The 26,337-nt window shown below is 45.0% G+C and overlaps 1 protein-coding gene across 4 annotated transcripts in view; it reads right to left on the minus strand.

Annotated features, from left to right (window-relative positions):
* Positions 1–1,164: 1,164 nt before the first annotated feature.
* The window catches only part of CPNE1 (copine 1), a 96,711-nt gene continuing 71,538 nt past the window's right edge, over positions 1,165–26,337 (minus strand). For all 4 annotated transcript variants that reach the window (XM_073559388.1, XM_073559387.1, XM_073559386.1 and 1 more), the window contains exons 12-16: positions 17,424–17,478; positions 16,606–16,657; positions 15,981–16,114; positions 4,733–4,969; positions 1,165–4,108 (exon numbers count right to left, since the gene is read on the minus strand). In XM_073559388.1, the coding sequence (XP_073415489.1) occupies positions 3,992–4,108; positions 4,733–4,969; positions 15,981–16,114; positions 16,606–16,657; positions 17,424–17,478 (595 nt within the window). In that variant the 3' untranslated portion in view covers positions 1,165–3,991. The remainder of the gene's footprint in view (positions 4,109–4,732; positions 4,970–15,980; positions 16,115–16,605; positions 16,658–17,423; positions 17,479–26,337) is intronic.

The following is a 26,337-nucleotide window of genomic DNA, read 5'->3' on the forward strand; positions in this document are numbered from 1 at the left end:
AGACCTACAGACCTGGAAACCATCTGCAGTGACTTTGAAAACTTAGGTAAGAAAGTGAAAGAACTGGGAGCGCAGGTGGTCTTCTCTTCCATCCTCCCAGTGGATGGCCATGGAACAAGGAGGGGCAATAAGATTCTGCAGGTGAACAACTGGCTATGTCGATGGTGTCGTCAGCAAGGTTTTGGATTTCTGGATCACGAGAGTGAATTACCTATACGATGCACTACTTGCTAGAGATGGGGTGCACCTTACGAAGACTGGAAAACATGTATTTGGAAGTCGTCTTGCTACACTTATAAGGAGAGCTTTAAACTATAACAATGTGGGAAGGGAAGCAAAAGGCCAGAAAAAACAATACACCTGACAAATGCTATTGAGAATTCTGCTATTAGAAGTGGAAAGGAAGAACAAAGACAAAATCTAAATAATAAAAATATTGGAGAAAGAGAAACCAAATCACACACTAAAATGTTTCTATACTAATGCACAATGCATGGGCAACAAACAAGGAGAATTGGAACTACTAACGCAGGAAAAGAAACATGATCTCAGCCCCTGCCCCCTCCCTGAAATGAAGAGTCATCAGTGAACTTCATTTCAGGGGCTGGGCTAGTCCCTGCTCTGGCACTGTGTAAAGTGCATAACAGCAGCACGCGCTTTCCAGTTCAGATCAGCGCGCGTTGCAAGATGAACGGCACAAATGGTGCTTTAATTTTGTGCAAAGTGAAAAATGGTCTCCATCACAGTTCTTGAAATGATTCAATTTGCAATTTCTTGAAAAGACAAATTATGAATCAGGTGAAAACATCTGGAAACTAAACTTTGTTCACAGTAGCAAACTTAAAAAAAAAAAAGAACACAAAACATAACAGAAATATGAATTTAGTGCAAACAAAAAAAAAAAAGTGCAAGACAACAAAAACAATACAAAAGAACAGGTGCAAATTCAGCAATGAATAGAGTCCCATGAATTTCCAGTAATATCAAGGACCAGAGAAATGCACTAAAATTTGGCCATGAAATACATAATGGGTTTGCACGAATCCATACATTCACACTTAAACATAATATAAATCTATATAATTTCTACACTATATCTGTGTTTAAGTCATTATTTTTTATTCTTATCACACGTTTTAAAGACAAAAAAAAAAAAACAGTTGATAATATTTAGATATTTTATTAAGCATCTACGAAAAATAGAAAAACACAATTGGATACTACAAAATAAAAAAACACTTGATTATTCTAGCAGTCTACTTTATAGGTCCAGGGCCCAAATCAGAGTATAAAGTGAACTTGCATAATACAAATACTAAATACTGATGCACGTTACAATAAATGAATATATGAACAAACCGAAAAGGGCACGAACCATATGGATAGATTTCTAATGACTACAAGGAATAATAAGTATGATTATAATCTTTTTTCTAATGGTAATTCAATAGCAAAAAAAGGCACAAAGCATTTCCAAGGAGAGAGTGCAGAAAATGGCATATGCAGAAAATATTAGCCTCATTACCTTGGAGCTCAATAAAAAGGCACATATTACAAGCCAATGCATAGCAAATTAAGGCATACAATAAAGTGTATTCTAACCCTCAGAGAGCATAGGATTAAGAAAAAGGCACCAGCTAACCACCATTGTGATATTCAGGTACAATACAAGTAATTAATAATCATATGTTGCTCAGTCCAATAAATTCAGATGTACTAATTATTCAAGCTGCTAGATTTTGTGCTCTACATGAAAGTATTAAATGAAGACGCTTTTGTGAGCACCATGTCTCGGATGAGCCAATCATAGATCACTCATCTTACTTTACAGCCATTTTTCAGACCCCTTACCTAACCTGAAGGATATAGTACCAGTTCACAACCCTGTAGTTCAGCATGCAGATTCTATTTGGCTTTAGTAGAGAGACGTTTTGTAGAGAAATCAGACATGTTTTAGGATAGACCCGTAACTAGAAAGTCAATATCTCATTATCAGCCATTACAAAAACTAAAAATGTAAGTAATGAAATATGTAAATTGGGTTTTGGTCAATTAAATTGGTGTCCTAGATTTTTGGAATGCTCCTACCTCTCATACATGGAAAACTCTTACTTTCCTTTGTGAGTGCAACTGCCCAATTACTATCTCTACCACCACAAATGACGTCCCATGGATCATATCGGAGGATGAACTTCAATAGATGGGATTTTGGTCTTCTGCAGCCGTGGAATGTCGACATGTCTGACCTCTATTATATAGAAGGAGCTGGAGCATGAGATGTATTTACTAAAACTGCTCTCACAGTACTGTGATGGGTGATATGCATCACTGGTTGTGTCATATTCGTAATTGACCATAATTGTTACTCCCAACTAATGATGGGCGAACGTGCTCAGATAACTAATCCGGGTGCTATCTGGGCATGCTCATATATTATGTTTGAGTCCACACGGCTGCATGATTCGCAGCTGTTACACAGTCTCAACACTTGTGGGAACTCCCTAACAGACAGGAAATCTCCACATATGTTCAGGTTGTCTAACAGCGCAAATCATGCAACTGCGGGGACTTGAACATATATACGAGCATGCCCAAGATACTCTAAGGCTGAGTTCACTCGTGGCGTTTTTTTCGCGTTTCCGCGGCGGTTTTAACCGCGCGATTTTGCCGCGAAAACGCAAAAAATAAGCATCCCATGCATTCCTATGGGATTCCGCAATGCTGTGCTAATGCTGCGGTTTTTACCGCGGCGGAATCGCTTCGCGGTAAAAACCGCAGCATGCTCATTAATTTGCGGAATCGCGGCGATCCTGCACCCATAGGAATGCATTGTTCCGCTTACTTCCCGCATGTGGCTGTGCACAACATGCGGAAAGTAAGCAGAACAATTGCGGATGGTACCCACGGTCTGGAGGAGAGGAGACTGTCCTCCGGGCTTTGGGTACCATATCCCTGTAAAAAAAAAGAATTTAAAATAAAAAATATTGTTATTCTCACCCTCCGACGTCCCACGCAGCCTTCCCGCTTCTCTCCACGCTCCCGGTCCCAGTAGTCCTTTGCGAAAATGCTCGCGATGACGTCCGTTCTCGCGGGATCGCGAAGTCTCGCGGTCATTCGCGCGACGTCATCGCGAATTACCGCGAGATGTCACGATCCCGCGAGAACTGACGTCATCGCGGGCATTTTCGCAAAGGATTACTGGGAACGGATGCGCGGGACGTCGGAGGGTAAGAATAACACCGTTTTTTCTTTTTTTTACATTCTATCTTTTACTACTGATGCTGCATAGGCGGCCTCAGTAGTAAAAAGTTGGTCACACTCGTCAAACACTGTGTTTGATGAGTGTGACCAACCTGTCAATCAGTTCTCCAAGCGATGCTACAGATCGCTTGGAAAACGCTAGCATTTTGCAAGCTAATTACGCTTGCAAAATGCTAGTTTTTCCGTGGGAAAATCACGGGAATTTAAAATGCGATTTTCCCGCGGACTGGAGTTCCGGAATTCTCGCGGAAATTTCCGCGAGAGTTCAGGTACGTGTGCACTTAGCCTAACACCTGAGCATTCTCAGATAAGACGTTATCCGAGCATGTTCACTCATCACTACTCCTAAGCTATTGTGTAGAGTAGGAATCCTGAGAAATGGTTTTAACCTGTCCAGGATACATGTTTCATTGTAGCCATTACTTGATAAAAACAATGAATTAGCCTCAACTGCCTCTGCCAGAAAATAAACCCAAAGCCACCCAAATGATACCCTTTACCAAAATAAAAGCAAAATAGGCAGCACCCCGCAGCTTCAGTGTTATTGTAAGTAGGAAAGTCCACTGAATGAAGATTGTCCTGTCTTGCCACTACAGAACAAGAGTGACAAAATAACAGACAACACCCTGAAGAAAAAAAAAAAGTCTATATACAGATGATGAATGTAAGAAAATTCTGTATGGTAACTTCTTCTGGTTGTAGCAGCACATTTCAGGTGGGGTCATCCATATTATGCAGTTTTCTGCTGTGGAGGATTCACTGGGGACATTCCCAAAATCTTGAAATATGAGACCAGTTGTTTAGGAACCTCGGCGAGAACGGCTTGAGTTAGCGCTTCACGTGGGGCCTGTAAAGCAGGGGCAATAAGTGACAGGTTTGTATGAACAGGTAGCTATATGAATAACCACAGTAAAAATTAACCCACTGATCTATAAAGTCTACATCTCATATCGGAGATGGGTCTGACTGCGTCCAAGTCCCGTCCATAGAAGTTGGACTTAGCCAAGTTACGATGTTTCCATTACACCATGTTCACACATTCAGTATTTTACATCAGTATTTGTAAGCCAAAACCAGCTACCAGCCAGAGTGGATAAATACAGAGGGCTATATAACAGGAACTCTACAAATAAAAATGTTTTCTAATGACTTAAAGATTATGTAAATAAATCTTTACACAATATATTTTATGACCAAACATTTTCCTCCCAACCATTAAAACAGACAAAACATGAACCTATGTGCCAAACAAAAAAAAAATTATTAAACTATATTTATAATATATCTCCACGCCTGTTCTATGGCAATGATAAAATGAAAGAACACACAAGGAAGATCTCCATTTTTCATGAATTTTTTGGGGTGGATACATATGGTCGTGTGAATGTGGCCAGAGTACTACCTCATCCTGAAAATACGAAGAGCAAATTAATTTCAGATACTGGAGCCAAGGTATAAAATCTCAACTTACATTTTGGAATTGTCGGAATGGCACAAACTGAACAATGTCTCTGGCAGCAGGCTCCCCGCTGGAAGATTTCAGAACCCCATTGTCTCCATCAAGAAATTCCATGGCTTTAAAATCTGCACTTCCTACACCAATGATGATGATCGACATAGGGAGCTTAGAGGCTTGCACAATGGCATTTCTGGTGTCATTAAGATCAGTGATCTCTCCATCAGTGATGATTAAGAGTACAAAGTATTGCTGAAAAGGATAAACAAAATGAGCAAGTCAGAAATTTAATGGCAAAATTCCATCGATTTAAACACATAATATTAATTAAAAAGAATAAAATAAGTATTTTGTACTAGTTGACTACATTGGGTAGAAGAGGTAAATGTTCATGTAGCATTTGTCTATTGTTCATCACAGTCTGGGTTTCTCAATTTAATTTGGAGGTCTGAGTATTGTGTCTGAATTAAGCTTAAAGGGAACCTGTCACCAGGACTAACAGTATTAACCTGCAGATATGGAGTTAATCTGCAGGTTAACAGTGCTATGATGCTGTCCGACACCTGCACGGAGCCGAATGCAGAGGGGAGAAAATGATCTTTATTTCCTTCAATTCAGCATTGTTCATAATTATTCTCAAGATGGAGTCAGACGCTGCAGATTCAGTAAGAGACGTACACCACTCCATGAATAAGGAGCACGGGACGAGTGGCATATACCTCTGTGTGCACCTTGCCACAAGTCCTACTACAGCCCTTGCTGAAAGAAGATTTGGAGGGTCTGCACATCGGACGATCTGTGAGAGAGACAAGCAGTGGATGTTGGACATAGATTCATGGATCGTGGGTACAGCAAGCACAGCATTAAAAAGGGCAAAGAAATCTAGGAGAGAGGACCTATTGGTTCCACAAATAAAGAAAACAAGTGATGTAGGGATAAATTTTATCTCAACCTTTAACCAACAGTGGGAAACTATGTGCACGATACTGAGTAGACATTGGCCGATAATTATTAATGACCGATCCTAACCTCTGTGGGAGTCTGTACACATCGCCTCTGATGACATGTAGGAGTAGAAATCTTAAAGACATGTTAGTAAACAGTCATTACGTGACCAGATCCCCATCTCTTCTCAGTACTGGAAATAAAAGAATGGGATTTTTTCCATGCAGTAATTGTCTGGCATGTAAAAACCAAGTATGGTCCATGTCATCGGACGGCCTCAAGAAGTTTAACATCAATGAGTGTATCACTTGTACAACCACACAGTGTTCTATAATGCAGTTACAATTTGATCTACATAGAACTGACATCTTACACAAATTGTGGATGCCATGACAGGAATTAGGTTAAGAGACGGATGTATGGGAAACGGTCTCTGGGATAGTCATGTGTGGGAATGCTTGTTCATACTGCTCTCTTGGGTAGAACTGTAGGTCTCATATTTTTATATATTTGAACAGATCGTGCTGTTGAGAATGCAAGCTGTCTGGGGGGGGGGGGGGGGGGGGAGGGGGGCTTTCCTTGTTACAGTGGGGAAAAAAAGTGTTTAGTCAGTCAGCAATAGTGCAAGTTCCACCACTTTAAAAGATGAGAGGCGTCTGTAATTTACATCATAGGTAGACCTCAACTATGGGAGACAAACTGAGAAAAAAAAATCCAGAAAATCACATTGTCTGTTTTTTTTTTTTTCATTTTATTTGCATATTATGGTGGAAAATAAGTATTTGGTCAGAAACAATATTTCAACTCAATACTTTGTGATATATCCTTTGTTGGCATTGACAGAGGTCAAACGTTTTCTGTAAGTCTTCACAAGGATGCCACACACTGTTGTTGGTATGTTGGCCCATTCCTCCATGCAGATCTCCTCTAGAGCAGTGATGTTTTTGGCTTTTCGCTTGGCAACACAGACTTTCAACTCCCTCCAAAGGTTTTCTATAGGGTTGAGATCTGGAGACTGGCTAGGCCACTCCAGGACCTTGAAATGCTTCTTACGAAGCCACTCCTTCGTTGCCCTGGCGGTGTGCTTTGGATCATTGTCATGTTGAAAGACCCAGCCACGTTTCATATTCAATGCCCTTGCTGATGGAAGGAGGTTTGCACTCAAAATCTCACGATACATGGCCCCATTCATTCTTTCATGTACCCGGATCAGTCGTCCTGGCCCCTTTGCAGAGAAACAGCCCCAAAGCATGATGTTTCCACCACCATGCTTTACAGTAGGTATGGTGTTTGATGGATGCAACTCTGTATTCTTTTTCCTCCAAACACGACAAGTTGTGTTTCTACCAAACAGTTCCAGTTTGGTTTCATCAGACCATAGGACATTCTCCCAAAACTCCTCTGGATCATCCAAATGCTCTCTAGCAAACTTCAGACGGGCCCGGACATGTACAGGCTTAAGCAGTGGGACACGTCTGGCACTGCAGGATCTGAGTCCATGGTGGCGTAGTGTGTTACTTATGGTAGGCCTTGTTACATTGGTCCCAGCTCTCTGCAGTTCATTCACTAGGTCCCCCCGCGTGGTTCTGGGATTTTTGCTCACCGTTCTTGTGATCATTCTGCCCCACGGGGTGGCATTTTGCATGGAGCACCAGATCGAGGGAGATTATCAGTGGTTTTGTAGGTCTTCCATTTTCTAATTATTGCTCCCACAGTTGATTTCTTCACTCCAAGCTGGTTGGCTATTGCAGATTCAGTCTTCCCAGCCTGGTGCAGGGCTACAATTTTGTTTCTGGAGTCCTTTGACAGCTCTTTGGTCTTCACCATAGTGGAGTTTGGAGTCAGACTGTTTGAGGGTGTGCACAGGTGTCTTTTTATACTGATAACAAGTTTAAACAGGTGCCATTACTACAGGTAATGAGTGGAGGAAAGAGGAGACTCTTAAAGAAGAAGTTACAGGTCTGTGAGAGCCAGAAATCTTGATTGCTTGTTTCTGACCAAATACTTATTTTCCACCATAATATGCAAATAAAATGAAAAAAAAACAGACAATGTGATTTTCTGGATTTTTTTTTCTCAGTTTGTCTCCCATAGTTGAGGTCTACCTATGATGTAAATTACAGACGCCTCTCATCTTTTTAAGTGGTGGAACTTGCACTATTGCTGACTGACTAAATACTTTTTTGCCCCACTGTATGTTCGGGTTTGTTTTATTGCAATAAAAACAGAAAATGTTTGTATCTCTGTAATAAGTATATTGCTGTACTCTTCTTAATAAAAATCTATTTGAGTTAAAAAAAAAGAACTGACATCTCGCGAACTGCGTGTGAGAACATACGAATGTGTGAGGGATATTGAGGCCGCCTGTGACGTGGATGACATGGAGAGTCTTAAAACTATTCCCAGACATTTTAGATTAAAATATAATTGTAATCCCACGGATTTGAAGATTTGAGGAATTGATCGACTACGTCTGGGCATCAGAGATGGTGATGCGGTACGGTTTCTAACAGAGGGAATGTCGTTGGATTGCTGTTTTGGACACGATGGCATCGGCGGGTCAAAATGAACAATTGAGTTTCTCCCCTTTTCTATAACGCTGGATTCTTTTTACATCATTTTATTTTTAATAAGCGTTTGTGTCTTTGTGTGGCATATCATTGAACCTATTTGAACATCCCCTTTAGAACTCTTCACCCACCTCTATATTTGGTGTGGAAAAACAGGATTTTTGGGTTGCTTACCGTAAAATCTGTTTCTCGGAGCCTTCATTGGGGGACAGAGACCATGGGTGTATGCTGCTGCCACTAGGAGGCTGACACTATGCACAGAAAAAGGTTATCTCCTCCTCCGCAGTCTACAACCCACCGACCGGCACTAATTTCTTCAGTTAGTGAGAAAGCAGTAGGAGAAGTAACAAAATGATTGAAACAGAACTCAACTGTAAGCAACAAACATGAGAACAGGAGTTGCAGAACATGGGAGGGTGCTGTGTCCCCCAATGAAGGCTCCGAGAAACAGATTTTATGGTAAGCAACCCAAAAATCCTGTTTTCTCTATCGCTTCATTGGGGGACACAGAGACCAGGGGACGTCCCAAAGCAGTCCCTGGGGAGGGAAAGCAAACTTCCATCAGGCCAGCGGACTCACCACTACTGCCTGCAGGATCCTTCTTCCTAGGCTGGCATCCGCCGAAGCGTAGGTGTGGACCCTGTAGAATTTCACAAACGTGTGAACAGATGACCAGGTTGCAGCTTTGCAAAGCTGCAGAGCAGAAGCTCTGTGGCGCACTGCCCAGGAGGCACCCACTGCCCAGGTAGAGTGAGCTCTAATTCCAGGAGGGGCCACTCTATGCTTGACCCGGCAGGCTTCTAAAATTGCTGATCTGATCCAGCGAGCAATAGTAGCCTTGGTGGCCGGCTGACCTTTCCGCGCACCATCTGGAATGATGAAGAGAGAGTCTGTCTTCCGCAAGGAAGTCGGCCTAGCCAGGTAGACCTTCATCACCCTGACCAGGTCTAACTTGTTCAAGGAACGCTCAAGAGGGCGAGTTGGACCCGGACAAAAGGACGGGAGAACAATATCCTCATTCAGGTGAAAAGTGGACACCACCTTAGGAAGGAAAGAGGTCGGAGGCCGCAGGGACCATCTTATCCTGGTGGAGCACCAAGAAAGGGGAGCGACAAGAAAGGGCCGCCAATTCCGACACGCACCGGATGGAGGTGATGGCCACCAGGAAGGCTACTTTCCAGGAGAGAAGAGATAGGGAAACTTCCCTGAGAGGTTCGAAGGGTGGACCTTGCAAAACCTCGAGAACCAGATTAAGATCCCATGGATCCACAAGCGCGCGGTATGGAGGTGCCGCATGAGCCACTCCCTGAAGAAAGGTCTTGACCTGCGGACGGGAGGCTAACGTCTTCTGGAACAGAATGGAAAGCGCCGAGACTTGCCCCTTTAAAGAGCTGAGGGCAAGGCCCGCATCAAGGCCTGTCTGGAGGAACGCCAGTACAGAAGGAAGTGAAAAGGACATGGGCGGAATGTTATTGGCCTCGCACCAAGCGAAATAGGCCTTCCACGTACGATAATAAATTTTGGAAGACGAAGGCTTTCTAGCCCGGATCATGGTGTGAATAACTCGATCCGAAAAACCTGACCGTTTCAGAACCGCGGTCTCAACAGCCACGCTGTTAAATTGAGCGGCCAAGAATTGGGGTGGCAAATCGGACCTCGAGACAGCAGATCTGCTCTGTCTGGAAGCTTTTAGGGGGCGTCCGCAAGCAGGTTGACGACGTCTGCGAACCAAGATCTTCTGGGCCAATCCGGAGCCATGAGGATGACCTGAACCCCTTCCGCCTTGATTTTCTTCAACAGTTTGAGAAGAAGGGGAAGGGGAGGGAACAGGTAGGGGAGCTTGAACTGAGACCAGGGAATGGTCAGAGCATCGGCGCCCACTGGGAGAGGATCTCGAGCTCTGGATACGAACTGTGGAACCTTCCTGTTCATGCGAGACACCAGCAGATCTACATCCTGAGTCCCCCAACGACGGCAAAGCTGATGGAAGACGTCCAGATGTAAGGACCACTCTCCTGCCGCGAGACCCTCGTGGCTGAGAAAATCGGCGGCCCAGTTTTCCACGCCGGGAATGTGCACCACGGATATCGCTGGGACTGAGACCTCTGCCCAGTGAAGAATCTTGGACACTTCCGCTAGAGCTGAGGAATTCCGTGTCCCCCCTTGGTGGTTGACATATGTCACCGCTGTGGCATTGTCTGTCTGAATCCGGATTGGCAGACCCCCGAGAAGCCTTTCCCAGTGAATGAGAGACAGATAAATCGCCCGTATCTCGAGGACGTTGATAGGCAGAGTTGTCTCTTGAGTCGACCACCGACCCTGAACCGTTTGATTGCGAAACACTGCACCCCAGCCGAGAAGGCTGGTGTCCATTGTCACAATCTGCCAGTGAATCGGAAGGAATGACCGACCCCGAGAAATGAGAGGTGACGTCAGCCACCAATTGAGGGACTGTTTGACCCGGGGCGAAAGGAGAATTGGACGGTCCAGGGAAAGGACAGACCTGATCCACCGAGACAGGATGGCCTGTTGAAGTGGTCTTGAGTGAAATTGGGCAAAAGGAACCGCTTCGGCCATTGCCACCATCTTTCCCAAGACTTTCAGGGCTGACCGGAGAGATGGAAGCCGTGTGCTCTGCAGTGATCGTACATCTCACCGCAGAGAGATCATCTTGTCTTGAGGAAGAAAAATCCTGGATCGACGGGTGTTGAACAATAGGCCAAGAAACACAAGACGTTGTGTCGGAACAAGACAGGACTTCTTGGTGTTGACGAGCCACCCGAAGTTGGACAGGGTGTCGAGAACGATGGAAAGACTTTGGCGAGTCTGGTGAAAAGACGGATCTTTGATAAGAATGTCGTCGAGGTACAGAAAAAGGACGAGACCTCTGATCTTCAACAAAGCCATCAACGCCGCCAGGATCTTTGTAAATACTATGGGTGCGGTGGCGAGACCGAATGGCAGGGCGACAAACTGGTAGTGGTTCTGGTGAATCGCGAAACGCAGGAATTTCTGATGCCCAGAAAAGATGGGAACATGCAGATAGGCATCTTGAATGTCTATTGAGCACATGAATTCCTGCGCCTCCATGGAAGCGATCACTGAACGAAGAGACTCCATCCTGAAATGTCGTAGGCGGACTCTTGTTCAGTAACTTGAGGTCCAGGATGGGCAGGACCGCGCCGCCTTTTTTCGGTACTCCAAACAGGTTTGAATACAACCCTGTGAAACATTCTGACTCGGGAACGGGCACGATCACCCCGGAACTGAGGAGGGAGGTGATGGATGCAAAGAAACCCGGAACTAAGGCGGGGTCTTTTGGAGGCTGGGACTCGAAGAAACGATCCTGGGGCCGAGAAGCGAACTCTATCTTGTATCCTGAGGATACAACCTCCCTGACCCAAGCGTCTTCTACAGAGGCAAGCCAGACGTCTCTGAAGAAAAGGAGTCGACCGCCCAGTTGGGAAGGCGCCTTGGGGTTTCTTTGACAGTCATGCTGATGTGGATCTTCCAGATCTGGACCTGTAGGATCTGCCCTGGGAGGAGTGAGACCGCCAGGAGGGAGTGGGCCTAAAGGAGACCTTCTTCCTATCCTGGCATGCCTGCAGCCTTTGTTGGTTGGAAAAGGTTTCTGCCGTCGCAAAGCGGCGGAACGACCAAAAGGGCCGAAACTGATGCCTTGGGGGAGGTCTACGAGGCTTGGACTGAGGGAGAAGAGAGCTTGTACCTCCAGTGGAGTCTTTAATAATCTGGTCCAGCTGGGATCCGAAAAGACGCACTCCCTGAAAAGGCAGATTGGTAAGGGACTTTTCTGAAGACAAATCCACCTGCCATGCCTTGAGCCAAAGTGTACGCCGGATTGCAACAGCGTTGCTGGACGCTTGAGCTGCGCAAGATGCGGCATCCAAGGAGGCCAAGACCAGATAATCCCCTGCATGGGAGATCTGGTTGGCTATCTCGGCAAATCGCTCTGGTTGGGCTCTATCCAGAATGCCTGGGCGGAGATCCTCCGCCCAAGTAGCTATGGCCTTTGCTACCCAAGTGGAAGCGAAGGCTGGGCTTAGCACCGTCGCAGCCGCTTCGAATGCTGACTTTGCTAAATATTCTATGATCCTGTCGTTAGAATCTTTCAGAGACGCCACACCTGAAATCGGGAGGACCGTGTTGTTAGATAATCTGGACACGGGAGCATCAACAGAGGGGGAAGCCGACCAGTTGTCGGTGAGCTCCTGAGAAAATGGATACAGCACGCCGAGGCGCTTTCCTCTTTGAAAGCACCTAGTTGGATTTTCTCTTTCCCTGGTAAGAAGCTTGCCAAACTCAGAGTGTGAAGCGAAGACTCTGGAAGGTGTTTCTGCCCGTCTGAACGAAACCTCCTGATCTGAGGATTTCACAGGGGAGTCTGTGATGTCGAAGGTGTGGTTAATCGCTGCAATGAGGTTCTGTACCGTAACCTCCATGTCCGCGTCATGGTCCGAATCCAGCTCTAAAATCTCTTCTGACGGCGCGTCCGAGAACGCTTCGCCTAACTCGGGTGAGGAGGCATGGGAAGGAGACTACTGGGAAGGACTATGTGGTGAGATGGGACGAGGGGAGGATATCAGGCCAGAGATTCTGCCTGGGTCTTTTGCGGCTCATGCTGGCTGGCTCAGATGGAGCCTCTTGCAACCTGCTGGATACTGAAGAAGTGTCCAGGGGCAACTTATCGAGAACGGCCACTAGGGACTGAGACACCTTAGTAAGATCCGCCACTGACTGTGATAGAGAAGAAGCCCAGACAGAAATGGGGGACTCACTCTCCCGGGTGGGCATAGGGGGCTCCTGGGAAGCAGGCTGAATGGGGTTACTGCAGTCGAGGCAGAGGGGAGTGGACTGACCTGAGGAAAGTTTGCGTTTGCAAAGAAGAACATGCAAAGAACTTGACCAAAGTGCCAGTGGGAGCAGGCTTAGAGGAAGACATAATGAGGGACAGCCACTGAAGGAGTGCCGGAAGGTTGGGGGACAGGGAGGAGGGTGTCAGTCTGCAGAAGCAGAGCTACTCACGGTCCTTTGTCCTGTGGATAACCCCCGTACGCGATGCTGCACAGCCCGTCTGAATTTGAAGGGCCGCAGCAGAGTGCAGTGTCCGGCTGACAGAAGAGAAAATGGCAGCCGGCTGAGGAGCACGAGAAAGAAACGCGCTTTTCCTGAGGATGATGGGTGGAGCTAAGCGCCGACGCTGCACATGACACCGCCCGCTGACAATGGTGGGCTGAGCGCCGCCTCAGGGCGCCTGGGAGCAGGAGGCGAGGCAGTGGGCGGACTTAGAACGGGCGGGAGGGAAGCCCGCCTGAGAATGAAGGCGGGGGGCGTGGACGTCATGCTGTACTAGGCCCAAAGTGAAGCCGGGCCCTAAATTAAGCGCGGCGGCCGCCTGTCAGCGCGGGGCGGCGCGGAGGTATCACAGCCCGAACGCTGCTGTTTGAAGCCTGACCGAGGTGAAGAAAACAGGCTGTGGGGCACATGCGACAGCTGCCTGGAACCGTGGGGCGCTCCTGAAGGTGATGGAGGATGCGACTGGGGGCCCTATACTTACCCTGTCCTCAGACCCTTCCGTGGAAAACCTGTTGGAAGAAAAAGGTACTTTGAGCGTCCTGTAGAAGTATGTCCGCACCTCATCCAAACCGACAGGCTCTGGTAGGCGACAAGGACCATCAGGATCGCTGACACGTACCCGTGTTGGCGGCCATCTGAGAAGGCTGTTGGTCCTGCTGAGATCGGTGATACGGGGTGGCAGTACACGCCGTACTCACAGTCTCTTTGTGGGACTACAGATGCGACTATTCACTCTGTATCCCTCCGGAAGATCTGAAAAGAAAACGACGCACACTGAGGTAGATATGGGTCTAATGAAAGACCCGTGTCCACCTCCTACTGACACTAAGCTAAACTGAAGAAATTAGTGCCGGTCGGTGGGGTGTATACTGCGGAGGAGCTAACCTTTTTCTGTGCATAGTGTCAGCCTCCTAGTGGCAGCAGCATACACCCATGGTCTCTGTGTCCCCCAATGAAGCAATAGAGAAAAAAAAAATCCAGCTCCCAATCATGGACATGTGCAGCTGTCAGCCTCCAAGCCGCCGGTGAATTCTACAGCACATTATGTCATTGTTGTATATTCACATTATTTGTGTTTTAAATTGTCACTTGTCTTTAATCTGTGATTTTTTTGTAATATGCGACATGGAATGGCGCAACACAGTATTACTGTATTTATAATATTATGCACTTGCATTGTTAGTACTTTTTATACCCTTACAATGTGTGTTTGGATTTGTGGGGACATCCCCTACATTATGTGGGATGATCTAAAATGCACTTTGTGCATATTATCTATAACTTTTGGTTGTATATATGTATTTTGTCTGGTATATTTTTTTCATTCTTTATGGAGATTGTACACACATTTTTAGTTCTCATCTATATTCACTGTGCTGCATTAACATCTTCATGCAGTTTTTTTTCTGTAGGGTGGCGATGTGCTATATATACATATATATAGCGCAATATTTTTTTCTGGAAGTAGTTGTCTTTGATGATATTCTTGCTGTACAAACCCATTGTCTTTGACACAGGATTATACCTGGTCCTTTGCCCTTAAACCATCTGAGTATGATATGTAACACTCCTATGAGAAATTGCCGGTACCTTGGGATAGCCGAGTAACATGGACCATCGCTGGTGCGCATGTCTCCGATGCGAGCAATACTCGGGGCGTCTCTTCCGGTGCTGGCGTATGATGTGTGTGGGTTAGTGATGTCATTGAGCATTACCAGAGACCCACGCCGCCATTATGGCGCCCGGGGTGACGTTACTTCCAGATCTCGTTATCGGCCACATGTGCCACTTTCAGCAACATGTCTAACACCTGGCGAAGGGGTTTATATGGAGCATTAGCAGCCCCCTGAGGAAACCCACTAGAAACGCACATTAGAGCCATGTGTGCAACACCACAGGGCAGATATGGGTAAGAGCAACTACCTTTTGGGATGATCATGATCATGCTGCTGTAGTCAATGCGTATAAATTCTAATACTGTGGTTGATGTATGATACATGTATTACTTACCTTACTTGCATTGACACAGCTGCACAAATCTGAGTCTTGTGTAATGGACTTGGTGCACTGTCACTTTATACGATATACAGGTCCTCTTATTAACATTTCTCCCTAACTATACTGCACCTGTGGTGTTGCACTTGATTTTTTTTATTGCACCCAATCCTTGGTCTTAAATAGCTCTGTCATTGATATGGTCCTTTATTGTGATCTTGATGTGCTTTTTATGTATTGTGTTAAATAAATTCGCTTTCTTTATAATCTATTGGTGAATTGTTTTACTCCATTCTTGTATGTATACATCTTGTGGGAGTTATTCCATGGCTACTGCCTTTAGTGGTCCAGTTACATAGGCTAGGACTGCGTGATACATGATGCTTTCTGTCTCAAAGATTTTGTATTATAAGAAGCCATTAGTCATGAATTTGACCAGTAGCAGTTGCCACACCTCCATCCTGCCCCAGCTCCACTTCGGCGGAGCTGGGAGAAACTGCCAACAGTTTAGACTGGGGTCTAAATTTTGCAACTTTTCAAAGCTTTTACACCAGAATTCTGGTCTGAAAGCTTTGATCAATTGGGCCCTTTGGGTTTTCTCAGATAATCCCTTTAAAAGTGCAACAAGCATTTTTCTAGCAATGTTATCGTATACTCACAGATGCAGTTTTGTGCTGTGCCCCAGCAGCTGCAAACCTGGTCACATGGTTAATAATTGGAGAGAAGTTTGTTGGGCCATACAGACGGACCTGTGGCAAAGCTTGGCGGTATGCATCCACAATGCCTTGTATACCTGATGACAAAAGCAGTAGAAAGCAACGTCCTCAGTGGAAATATTTCTACACCTTTCACCTGTAACTGTGCAGTTGGAGGAGGTTTGTGCTCCTACAGATGTCCGAAAGACAAAACATACTAAACTTACACTGAACTCTTCGCATATATTCCATAGTAGCTAGAATCCTTTGATCCCCAGAGGAAGCTTTTTCCAAGTTTCCTCTGGGGCTTCTAGCTGGAAATATATGGAAAGAGTTTAGTATTAGTAGCTCCAATTCCCACAAATGAGCAGCCAATTTGGTCACAAGCACAATGCTGGGCTGTTATATGCGATGGCGATGCCACCCGGTTGTAGTCACACTCCACACGTCAACCTTATATCACTATGTCAAATAATTGACCATGTCCTTCCTCAGACATTTTTTCTCTTTTATACAATCAGTAAATCTGCATTTCTAGCCTCAAGTATCTATTCAAGTGATTGCGGCATAATGCTTACTGGTATCTTACCTGCACAATAAGGATTGCTGGGGTTGAAGTTTAGTGCGAACTCATGAGATACCTGAAAAGTTAAATAGTTTTTAGTCAATGTATTATTGCTGGGACTTTGTATTACTGCGCATTGGAATCCTGCGTAGAAAGTTATTAAAGAAGCCACACTCAAGTGTGGGAGATTCCTCAATCTCATCTTAAATTGTCAAACATTTCTAGTGAGCTGTAAAATTTTGCAGTTTGTTCTCCTTGGCTTATGGGGCTGCTGTGCTTTAGACAAAAATTTTGCAACACAGAAAAAAAAAAAAAAAAAAACACTGGTAATAAATATTTCGCTTTACATTTTTTTGGTGCAAGATGTTGTAACAACCGTTAACATTTATGACTTATTTGTAAATAATAGAAGAATAATTATCGGTAGCACCAGAAAACGGGCCAAGGATGTACCGCTCTCGCTATTTAAGTCTATGGGCTTTATGGTACAAAAAAAAAAAAAACACAAGAGCCCAATTATTTGTTCCTTCATCTACAATTTACATGCGGACATGCCAGTTAAGGAGCTACACCTCTTTTGCGTCACGTCGGCAGCGCTCTGCCATATGCGTTTTCAATTTTTCTATTTAAGAGCATCGCTCGCTGCCCGTCCTGATGTCCCTTTCATCCCGCATAAAGCTGACTTGCCGCTTATAGCAGGAGATTCCTGAATGTTATAAAAGATCAATGGCCAACAAACCCTTTAAGTGAATATTAAAGTACAGGACAGCTATAGTCTAACCTATTGAAAGTTGTATTTGTCTAGTGTGAAAAATAAAGCAAAATTACTACAATCCTCTCACCTGCCAGTTTGGTGGGACCTGGGCTCCAAATCCAAAAGCTGGAAACTGTTTGTCTCTGTAAACAGGAATTATTAGAGAGCGCCTTAATATCACAGAAAACTAGTTCAAGTGCAAAAAAGGGTGAATATACGGAAATAAGGAATGGCCAAAATCCCAGGTGACCCTACAGGTGTCCAAAAGAAAAATATACGAAACCTACACTGAACTCTTCGCATAGATTTCCATATATAGCGTAGCTAGAAGCTTCCGTTCTCTCCAGATGCAGAAGTACAAAACTGGGCTTTACAAGGTAATAAGTACCTTGGTAATCACCACCAGTTGACCGTCGTGTGGCAGTCAGACATAAAAAAAAGATCTCATTCATCGAATAATATCACAGTTAGTGGAAAGCCATCTCAAAATGGTGTTAACCCCCTCACGCCATGGCTATTTTCCGTTTTATTCCTCCTTTCCTTCTTCTGTCAATATAGCCATATGAGGGCTTGCCTTTTGCAGGACAACTTATACTTTTGAATGACACAATTTATTCTACCACATAGTGTACTGGAAAACGGGGAAAAAAATCTAAGTGAATTGAAATTGCAAAAAATTTGAAATTTCACAATTTCTTTGTTTTTTTTTTTTAATTTACCAGGTTTATCATTTGGTAAAACTAACCTGCCAATATTATTCCCCGGGTCAGCACGAGTACACAGATACCAAACATGTGTAGTTTAATTTAATTGAGTGGTGAAAAAAAAAAAAATCCAAAATTTGTACAAAAAAAAAAAAAAAAAAAAAACACTTTACATGTTTATAGCCATTTTCCAAGACCCGTAGAGTTTCCATTCTTCAGGTTCTAGAGCTGGGTGATGGCTCATTTTTTTGCGGCTTGAGATGACATTTTTATTGATACCATTTTGGGGTAGATACAATGTATTGATTGGCCAAAAAAACAAACAAAAACGTAGTGTTTCAATTTTTTTTATCCAAGAAGTATCATTTCTCCTTGCGGAGAATGACATGCTAAGCATGTCGAGGTGAGGAGACTTAAAGCCGCAATGCTCCTCTGGGAAATATGCTAATTATGCAAATTGTCTCTTCAGAGAGGAAGAGGACTAGAACTCTAGTGCCACCTATTGGAGGTAGCAATCCTAAAAGTCATTGTTGACCCTTTAACGAGCCTAGTTACATGACTTAGGATAAAAGCCAAGCCAGAATCTCCATTTGCAGACACTGTTTCGGGGTACTGCCCCTCATCAGTGCAAAGTGGGAGATCTGGTTGGGCTGTGAGAGAGACGTCTGACCGATATCCAATTTTTTTTTGTTACACCGTTTACTGATCGAATCAATCTGTCTTTACGATACACCTGTGAATGCTGGTTTGTAGCCAGCGTTCATAGATCGTGATTTCTGCTAAAAATAGCAGGGCTGGAGCAATGCTTTGTATAGCACGTGATTGGATGATTTCAGCTTCAAGTCTCCTAAAGTGGCTACTAAAGTTTATCACTACATTCAGAAGTGTCCGATCAAAATATAGATCGGACACTTCTGAATGTAGTGATAAACTTTAGTAGCCACTTTAGGAGACTTGAAGCTGAAATCATCCAATCACGTGCTATACAAAGCATTGCTCCAGCCCTGCTATTTTTAGCAGAAATCACGATCTATGAACGCTGGCTACAAACCACATTCACAGGTGCATCGTAAAGACAGACACAGAGTTCTTCTGCAAACCCCCAGCTATCATGACAACCCATGGGCGCCCCACAATCACATGAGTTGGATGCCAATGAGTGGAATTTATGATGCACTTTGCGCCGTGTTAAATCAGGGTGTCAGAGATTGACAAAGCGATTTAACTTTTTAACAACTGTGGGTTGAGATCCGATCCATCCACGGCTGTTAAAGGCACATGGCAAATGATTAAATCAACTCTCGTGTGGGGAAAAATGCGGGTTGGACATGTGAGCTCACATTAAAACGCAAGGACATGGGGCGTGGCTTGAGCGCTGGCCAGGCAAGAGGCAAATGTTTTAGGCTCCCATCAAGACAATTGATAAAGCGACTTATAAGTGGACCAAAATACGGATCATCATCTCCTAACCGTCCCTACAGTCCTCCTGAGGGAATTGGGACCACCTTGAAAACGGTTTCTGGCATTTTGGACTTCTATAAGAAGCATTTTCGCTCCTGAGCTACAGACAGCAGTGGTGAAGGAAGGGCGGAGGGATATTCCCTCACAGAGCTCTCCACATAAGAAGAATAAAGTGGTGCTGCTTTTTTGGCACTTCAGGACACTTTTAAACTGTACCCACAGCCCTAGGAGATTCCCCTTTGCCCTTCTTATGGAGGCACGACAGCAAATTTTCCTGCTACACTAATCCGGAGCGGTCAGCAGCAGTGTGAAGGAGGTGAGAGGATATCTGCCCTGAACAACTCAGCGTGGAGGGAGGGAAAAAAAAAAAAAAAAAAAAGTAGTGCCACATCTTCCAGACTTTAAGAGGACAGCAGCGGAGACTCTACCAAACTAATCCCACAGCCCCGGGAGAGCCCTTCCACCCTCCTTGTGGGACCACAGAGGCAGAAATATCGGCAGCACCGACCCGGAGAAGAGTACAACAGCAGAGGAGACGCGGAGGGATACCACCGGTCAGGGTCCACCCCGCACGTGAGAAACGAGGTGTGCCACCTTACTGGCACATTAAGGTACCTGTGGACACTTCCACCAACCTCGGGAGACCCTCTGATAACTGACCGGGGTGGCACAAACAAGGGATTATCTGCAAAACTGGGTGAGCTGCATCGTATCTACAGACGGAGGGATATACATAGTTCCGGACGTTTTCAGCATCACAAGCTCTCTCCTTGTATGCTCTGGTGTAAGGGCAGTAGTGCCATCCATACAGGGCAGTGAGACAAGATCCCCTGAATTAAATTAGTCACAAAGCCGCTCTCAGAGGCACAGCTAATACAGGGGAATTATTAAGCGCTGATTAGCGCTTTCCCTGCACAAAAAAAAAAAAGTCCCTGCAGTGTTTTGTGTCTGAGCAGGAGAGACTCACAGAACCTGTGAAATATAAAAGTCCTTTTTATTATTGCAGAAGGACAGACTACATTACCTTTTGGATACAAAGATTTTCAAAACAATATACCTGCATCTTATTTGTTTGCACGATCTGCATTCATATCTCTTTCCAATGATTCTACAGCGACACCTAGTGTCCATTCCATATAACTTGCTCTAAAGCCATTCTACTCTACTACTTTGGCCACTTTTCAGACTTTTAGTCAAATTCCGCCACCTGCTGGCCAATTCAAAAATATTCCATCAGTCGGCCTAGATCTATTCTATACTATACCCTGAGACTTCCATAATGACTTAGTCCACGCCCCCTCACACCTTGCAGGGGACAACGCGTCACATGCTTCACCTCTGACTTCATTTTTCTAAAGCTGGACATATAATACTGGGATTCCTTACAGTATATAGGCGCCCTCATGCCTAAACTGCGCAAAAGCAACTCAAAGTACTCTAGCAATAGGTTTCTCGCACTAACGGATCTGGACGCCAACATGTCCCCTGGACCACTCTCCCAGTCAGAATCCTCCAACTCTTCTATACCAGATGGAGCAGACTCAGAGAGGATTCCAGCTTCTACAACCAGAATTCCTAACACCCCAACTTCGGACCAAACAGCTCTACTTTCGCAGTTCCAGTCTATTTTACACTCCGAATTACTCAAAATGTCAGACAAATTGACTAAAGACCTAACTAAAGAGATCAGAGAGCTGGGTTCCCGTACTTCCGACCTTGAAGACAAGATGGACTCTACCCTCACAAATCTTGCCACTCATGAAAAAGATATCAAGATGCTTCATGACAAGATCTACACCCTCAATAATAGATTAGAAGATTTTGAAAATCGAGCCCATAGGAGTAACATTAGAATCAGGGGACTGCCTGAGACCATCACTGATCTTCAGTTCACGGCGACAGCTCTGTTTCAGGAACTTCTACCGGGTATCTCAATTGAGCGCTTGGAAATGGACCGCATCCACAGAGCTTTGAGCAAACGCAAGCCAGAAGGCCCACCAAGGGACATAATTCTTAAGCTGCATTTCTACAAAACAAAAGAACAACTCTTACAGGCAGCGAGAAAGTCAGCGCCTTTGGTATTCCAAGGCCACCACTACGAACTTTTCCCTGACTTGGCCCCTACCACCATCGCCAAAAGGCAAGCTATGAAACCATACCTAGACATTCTCCACTCCAAAGAACATTAAAGGGAAGGTGCCATCCAAAAAATTTTTTTTTCAGCAATTGAAAAAATGTAAAGAATTAATGTTTACATTTTCTTAAAATATATTATCGTTTGTTTTTAATTTTGCAAAATATGAAAAATAATTTTAAAAAGTTTGGCATTTCCACTTGTTAACACTAGGGGGAGCAGCTACTGAAATCTGGCACAAAAACCTATGACATCTATAGACACAGTGAGCAGCCATTTTGATGGGGCTTGCAAAGTTACTGACTGTCTTTGCATGTAAAGTCTGGATCAGAACAGGCCATCAATCAGCAGAAATGTTTCCTGGATTTCTGTGGAGCAGACAAGCAGACGGTCCATCCATGTGAATAAAACACAGCGCTCTTTGTACAATCCCTGGCACCGAACAGGGCGCCCCCCACAGACCAGCACACTGCTCTCCTGAAATACTCTGTGCTGCTGTCACCCTGCTCCTTCCACCATATATCAGGCCCCTGTCCCCTCGGTTTCACACATCGCCAGGACGGGATCTGAGGAGAGGAATGGGGTCTTCGGTCACTGAGGATGGCAGGCAGCAAGGATTCTGGGAGCAGGGTGACAGCAGCACAGAGTATTTCTGGAGAGCAGTATCACACGGGATAGGATTAGATACACGGCTCAGCAGGCAGCATCACACAGGAGAGGATTAGATACACGGCTCAGCAGTTAGCATCACACAGGAGAGGATTAGATACACGGCTCAGCAGACAGTATCACACAGGATAGGATTAGATACACAGCTCAGCAGTCAGTATCGCACAGGAGAGGATTAGACACATGGTCAGCAGTCAGTATCACACAGGATAGGATTAGATACACGGCTCAGCAGGCAGTATCACACAGGATAGGATTAGATGCACGGCTCAGCAGGCAGTATCACACAGGAGAGGATTAGATACACGGCTCAGCAGTCAGTATCACACAGGAGAGGATTAGATACACGGCTCAGCAGAAAGTATCACACAGGAGAGGATTAGATACCCGGCTCAGAATACAGTATCACACAGGATAGGATTAGATACACGGCTCAGCAGTCAGTATCACACAGGATAGGATTACATACACGGCTCGCAGTCAGTATCACACAGGAGAGGATTAGATACACGGCTCAGCAGTCAGTATCACACAGGAGAGGATTAGATACACGGCTCAGCAGGCAGTATCACACAGGATAGGGTTAGATACACGGCTCAGCAGGCAGTATCACACAGGAGAGGATTAGATACACGGCTCAGCAGGCAGTATCACACAGAAGAGGATTAGATGCACGGCTCAGCAGGCAGTATCACACAGAAGAGGATTAGACACATGGTCAGCAGTCAGTATCACACAGGATAGGATTAGATACATGGCTCAGCAGACAGTATCACACAGAAGAGGATTAGATGCACGGCTCAGCAGGCAGTATCACACAGAAGAGGATTAGATGCACGGCTCAGCAGGCAGTATCACACAGGAGAGGATTAGATACACGGCTCAGCAGACAGTATTACAGATATGCCCACACTGGTGAAACTTCCAGCCCCCCCCAATTATACACAAGACTATGGGCTGTATAAGTCACTGTCCTCCTCAGACAGCCATAAAAGCAAAGGTGTCAGATTAGCGGAGATCACTGGGGCTGTGAGTGAGGAGGCGGAGACAGAGCAGGAGGACGCTGGAGCAGGAAGCACAGGGCTGAGCCTGGAGTAAGCAGTACAGAGGAGCATAGATGAAAGTCACCGGCACTCACCACTCTCCATCCTCCGGCTCCAGTGAGCGCTTCTCTCCTCTGCTGACCACCTTCTCCTTTTCTTCAGCCTCTCCTCACAACACAGGACCTGTTATGCCACAAGTGGTCCTGTGATAGAGGGTAAGTGGAGCTCAGCAGATAGCACTGGGCTACAGTACAATGGCGCCCAGCCACACCTACAGCAGTGAATGGTGCAGCCCACAGGGGCGTGCCCAGTTCTCTGCTACTGAGGCTGCATGGTGGGGTCGGGAGCCGACCGCAGTCTCCTATGTCCAGGGACGGCCATATTTGCAGACTGTACGAGTCCTCCACAGATCTGCAAATCAAGATGTCAGCGCCCAGTGGCTACATGAAAACATTATTACAAACAAACCATAAATCCTGGTTATTACAACATTTGCTGAAACAACATGTTTTGTAACTTACTATTTTTTTGCAAATTATATAAAATTGCGGCACCTTCCCTTTAAGTATGGTTGGGGATTCCCCTTTAAACTGATGTTCACTCATCTCGAAACGGTCCACACAGTCCTCTCCCCCGAAGGGGCGAGCCGCTGCCTCACTAAGCTACAGCTCATGGATCCCCCTTCGCGCCCCCCCCATCATCTTCTTCACAGCCACGGCCCAGGAATCGCCGCTCCAGTCCGCAAGATCCACCTATTCCCCCTTGATAATCTATGTAAACATTAGTTCTACTTTGAGTTTAGGACATAGGCTACTTTACATGATGTCTCTAGGTCCTTATATACAAACTGTCAGCCTATTCTTTTTTGCTTAGAAACTTTGACTGTGCATATTCACGAGTTCCGCATATTCCGAGTTCTACAAATATCTCAATGTCCTCTTTGACAAAGTCGTTATATATGGTTTCTCAGTTTATTTTTTCAGGTATCTTCGGAGCGCGCAGTTCCAACATTCATTCCTTCGGAGGTAGTCGAGTTCTTCGTTTTTTCTGGCGATCTGGACTGGTGATTGCCCCTCGACTCGATCTCCAAGAAGGTTAGGTGACTATGCTCAATTTACATGTCGATGGTTTTTACTCCATCCATTATATACAGGAGATTTGTTCTATACTTTTCTATACTGTTGTAAACCAAATATTATACAATGCTTTATAACGGTTTACTTTGGCTATGTTGGTAATTAATACGGTTACCTCTATGTGACTTGTTCTAATTCTATTGTTCTCTTGTTAATCCAGTAATATACTATGCTATGTTACCTTCCACTTTGGGTACAGAGATACTAACCAAGCTTTTGTGGAGTGGTGTCAGAGAAACCACCTTAGGATTAATTCCGGGAAGACCAAGGAATTGGTGGTGGGCAAGGGAAAAAAATCCACCAGTAGTGGTGAACATTCAGGGAAATGACATTGAGATAGTCGACACCTATAAGTACCTTGGTGTGATCCTCAATAATAAGCTTGACTGGGCCCATCACTTGGATGCAGTGTACAGGAAGGGCCACAGTAGGCTTTATCTGCTCAGAAGGCTGAGAGCCTCCAGAGTTAGGGGGGCACTCCTTGCATCCTTCAAGTCTGTTGTGGCATCAGTCGTTTTCTTTGGTGTGGCGTGCTGGGGTAGTGGCATATCAACCAGGGACAGGAATAGGCTGGACAAACTGATTAGAAGGGCCAGCTCTGTCCTGGGATGCCCCCTTGATCCAGTTCAGGAAGTAGGCGACAGGAGGATACTGGCCAAGGTGAGCTACATGGTGCAGAATGATTCCCATCCCATGCATGAGACCGTGACAAAGATGTGCAGTACTGTCAGTGACCGGCTACTTCATCCTAAATGTGAGAGGGAGCACTATCGAAAGTCCTTCCTTCCTGCTGCAGTTAGGCTGTATAACCAGCACTGTCCAAAACGGAGAACGACCCAAACAGTGAACTGATAGATCCAAAGTTGTGATAGTCCGGTTATATCTTTTTTTTCGTATATGTACCTACCTACTGTCAATGTAATGCCTTTATGCATCTGTATCTGTACTTGTTCCTGCTGTAATGCTCTGAATTTCCCCATGGTGGGACAATTAAAGGATTATCATAACTACTTAATAGGATTACACCTCTTCTACAATTGTGTTGTCTAATTCTTTTTTCAGGGACACTAGACCATAACTAGATCCACTTTCTCTTTTACCTGTACCACACTCCCTACATTATAAACATACTTATCTAAAATCCTGGTAATTGTTTGAATACTCCCAAGTCCGTTGACATATATCCAGCTCACCTTGACCCACCTCACTCTTATACACCCCCCTGCATCTAATTTTACTTATTATATATTATATTGCATTGTCCCTAACAATTCCACATGACCCCACAGTGTTTTTACACACTGCCGCTCAGCACGTCGTGCTTAGCCAATGTTAAAGTTGCCCCTTTTTCTCCTAAGGTTTCTCCTATCCTATTCAAACTACACGTATTGTTCCATCTACCCAATCTCCCATTGCTACTACTTGCCCAAGTGAATTCCACCAATTTAGTCCATTCCATATTAATACCTCTACTTTTACCTACAAACCACGATTAACAGCTATCAAAGGCGTGTCTAACATCTTTTCACCATGCCGCTAACAATCTTATCACACAACGTGCGAGGCCTTAATTCTCCGCATAAATGGACTAAGGCCTTCCGCTACTACAGATCTCAACAAGCAGACGTGGTATATCTCCAAGAGACACACTTCTCAACTAGCTCTCACCCTAAGTTTATGTCCACCTCTTACCCGCTTTTTTATTTAGCGAACGCCCCAAACAAAACCAAAGGCGTCGCTATCTGCTTCAAAAAATCGGTTCCCTTCATTTTTAAATCCTCGGTCGTAGACAAAAAAGGCCGTTATTTAATGGTGATGGGCTCAATTTCAGATGAATTGGTGACTATTGTTTCCT

This window comes from Dendrobates tinctorius, unplaced genomic scaffold (assembly GCF_039654945.1).
Source record: "Dendrobates tinctorius isolate UK_male_01 unplaced genomic scaffold, ASM3965494v1 ptg000270l, whole genome shotgun sequence".
NCBI classification, from domain to species: Eukaryota; Metazoa; Chordata; class Amphibia; order Anura; family Dendrobatidae; genus Dendrobates; species Dendrobates tinctorius.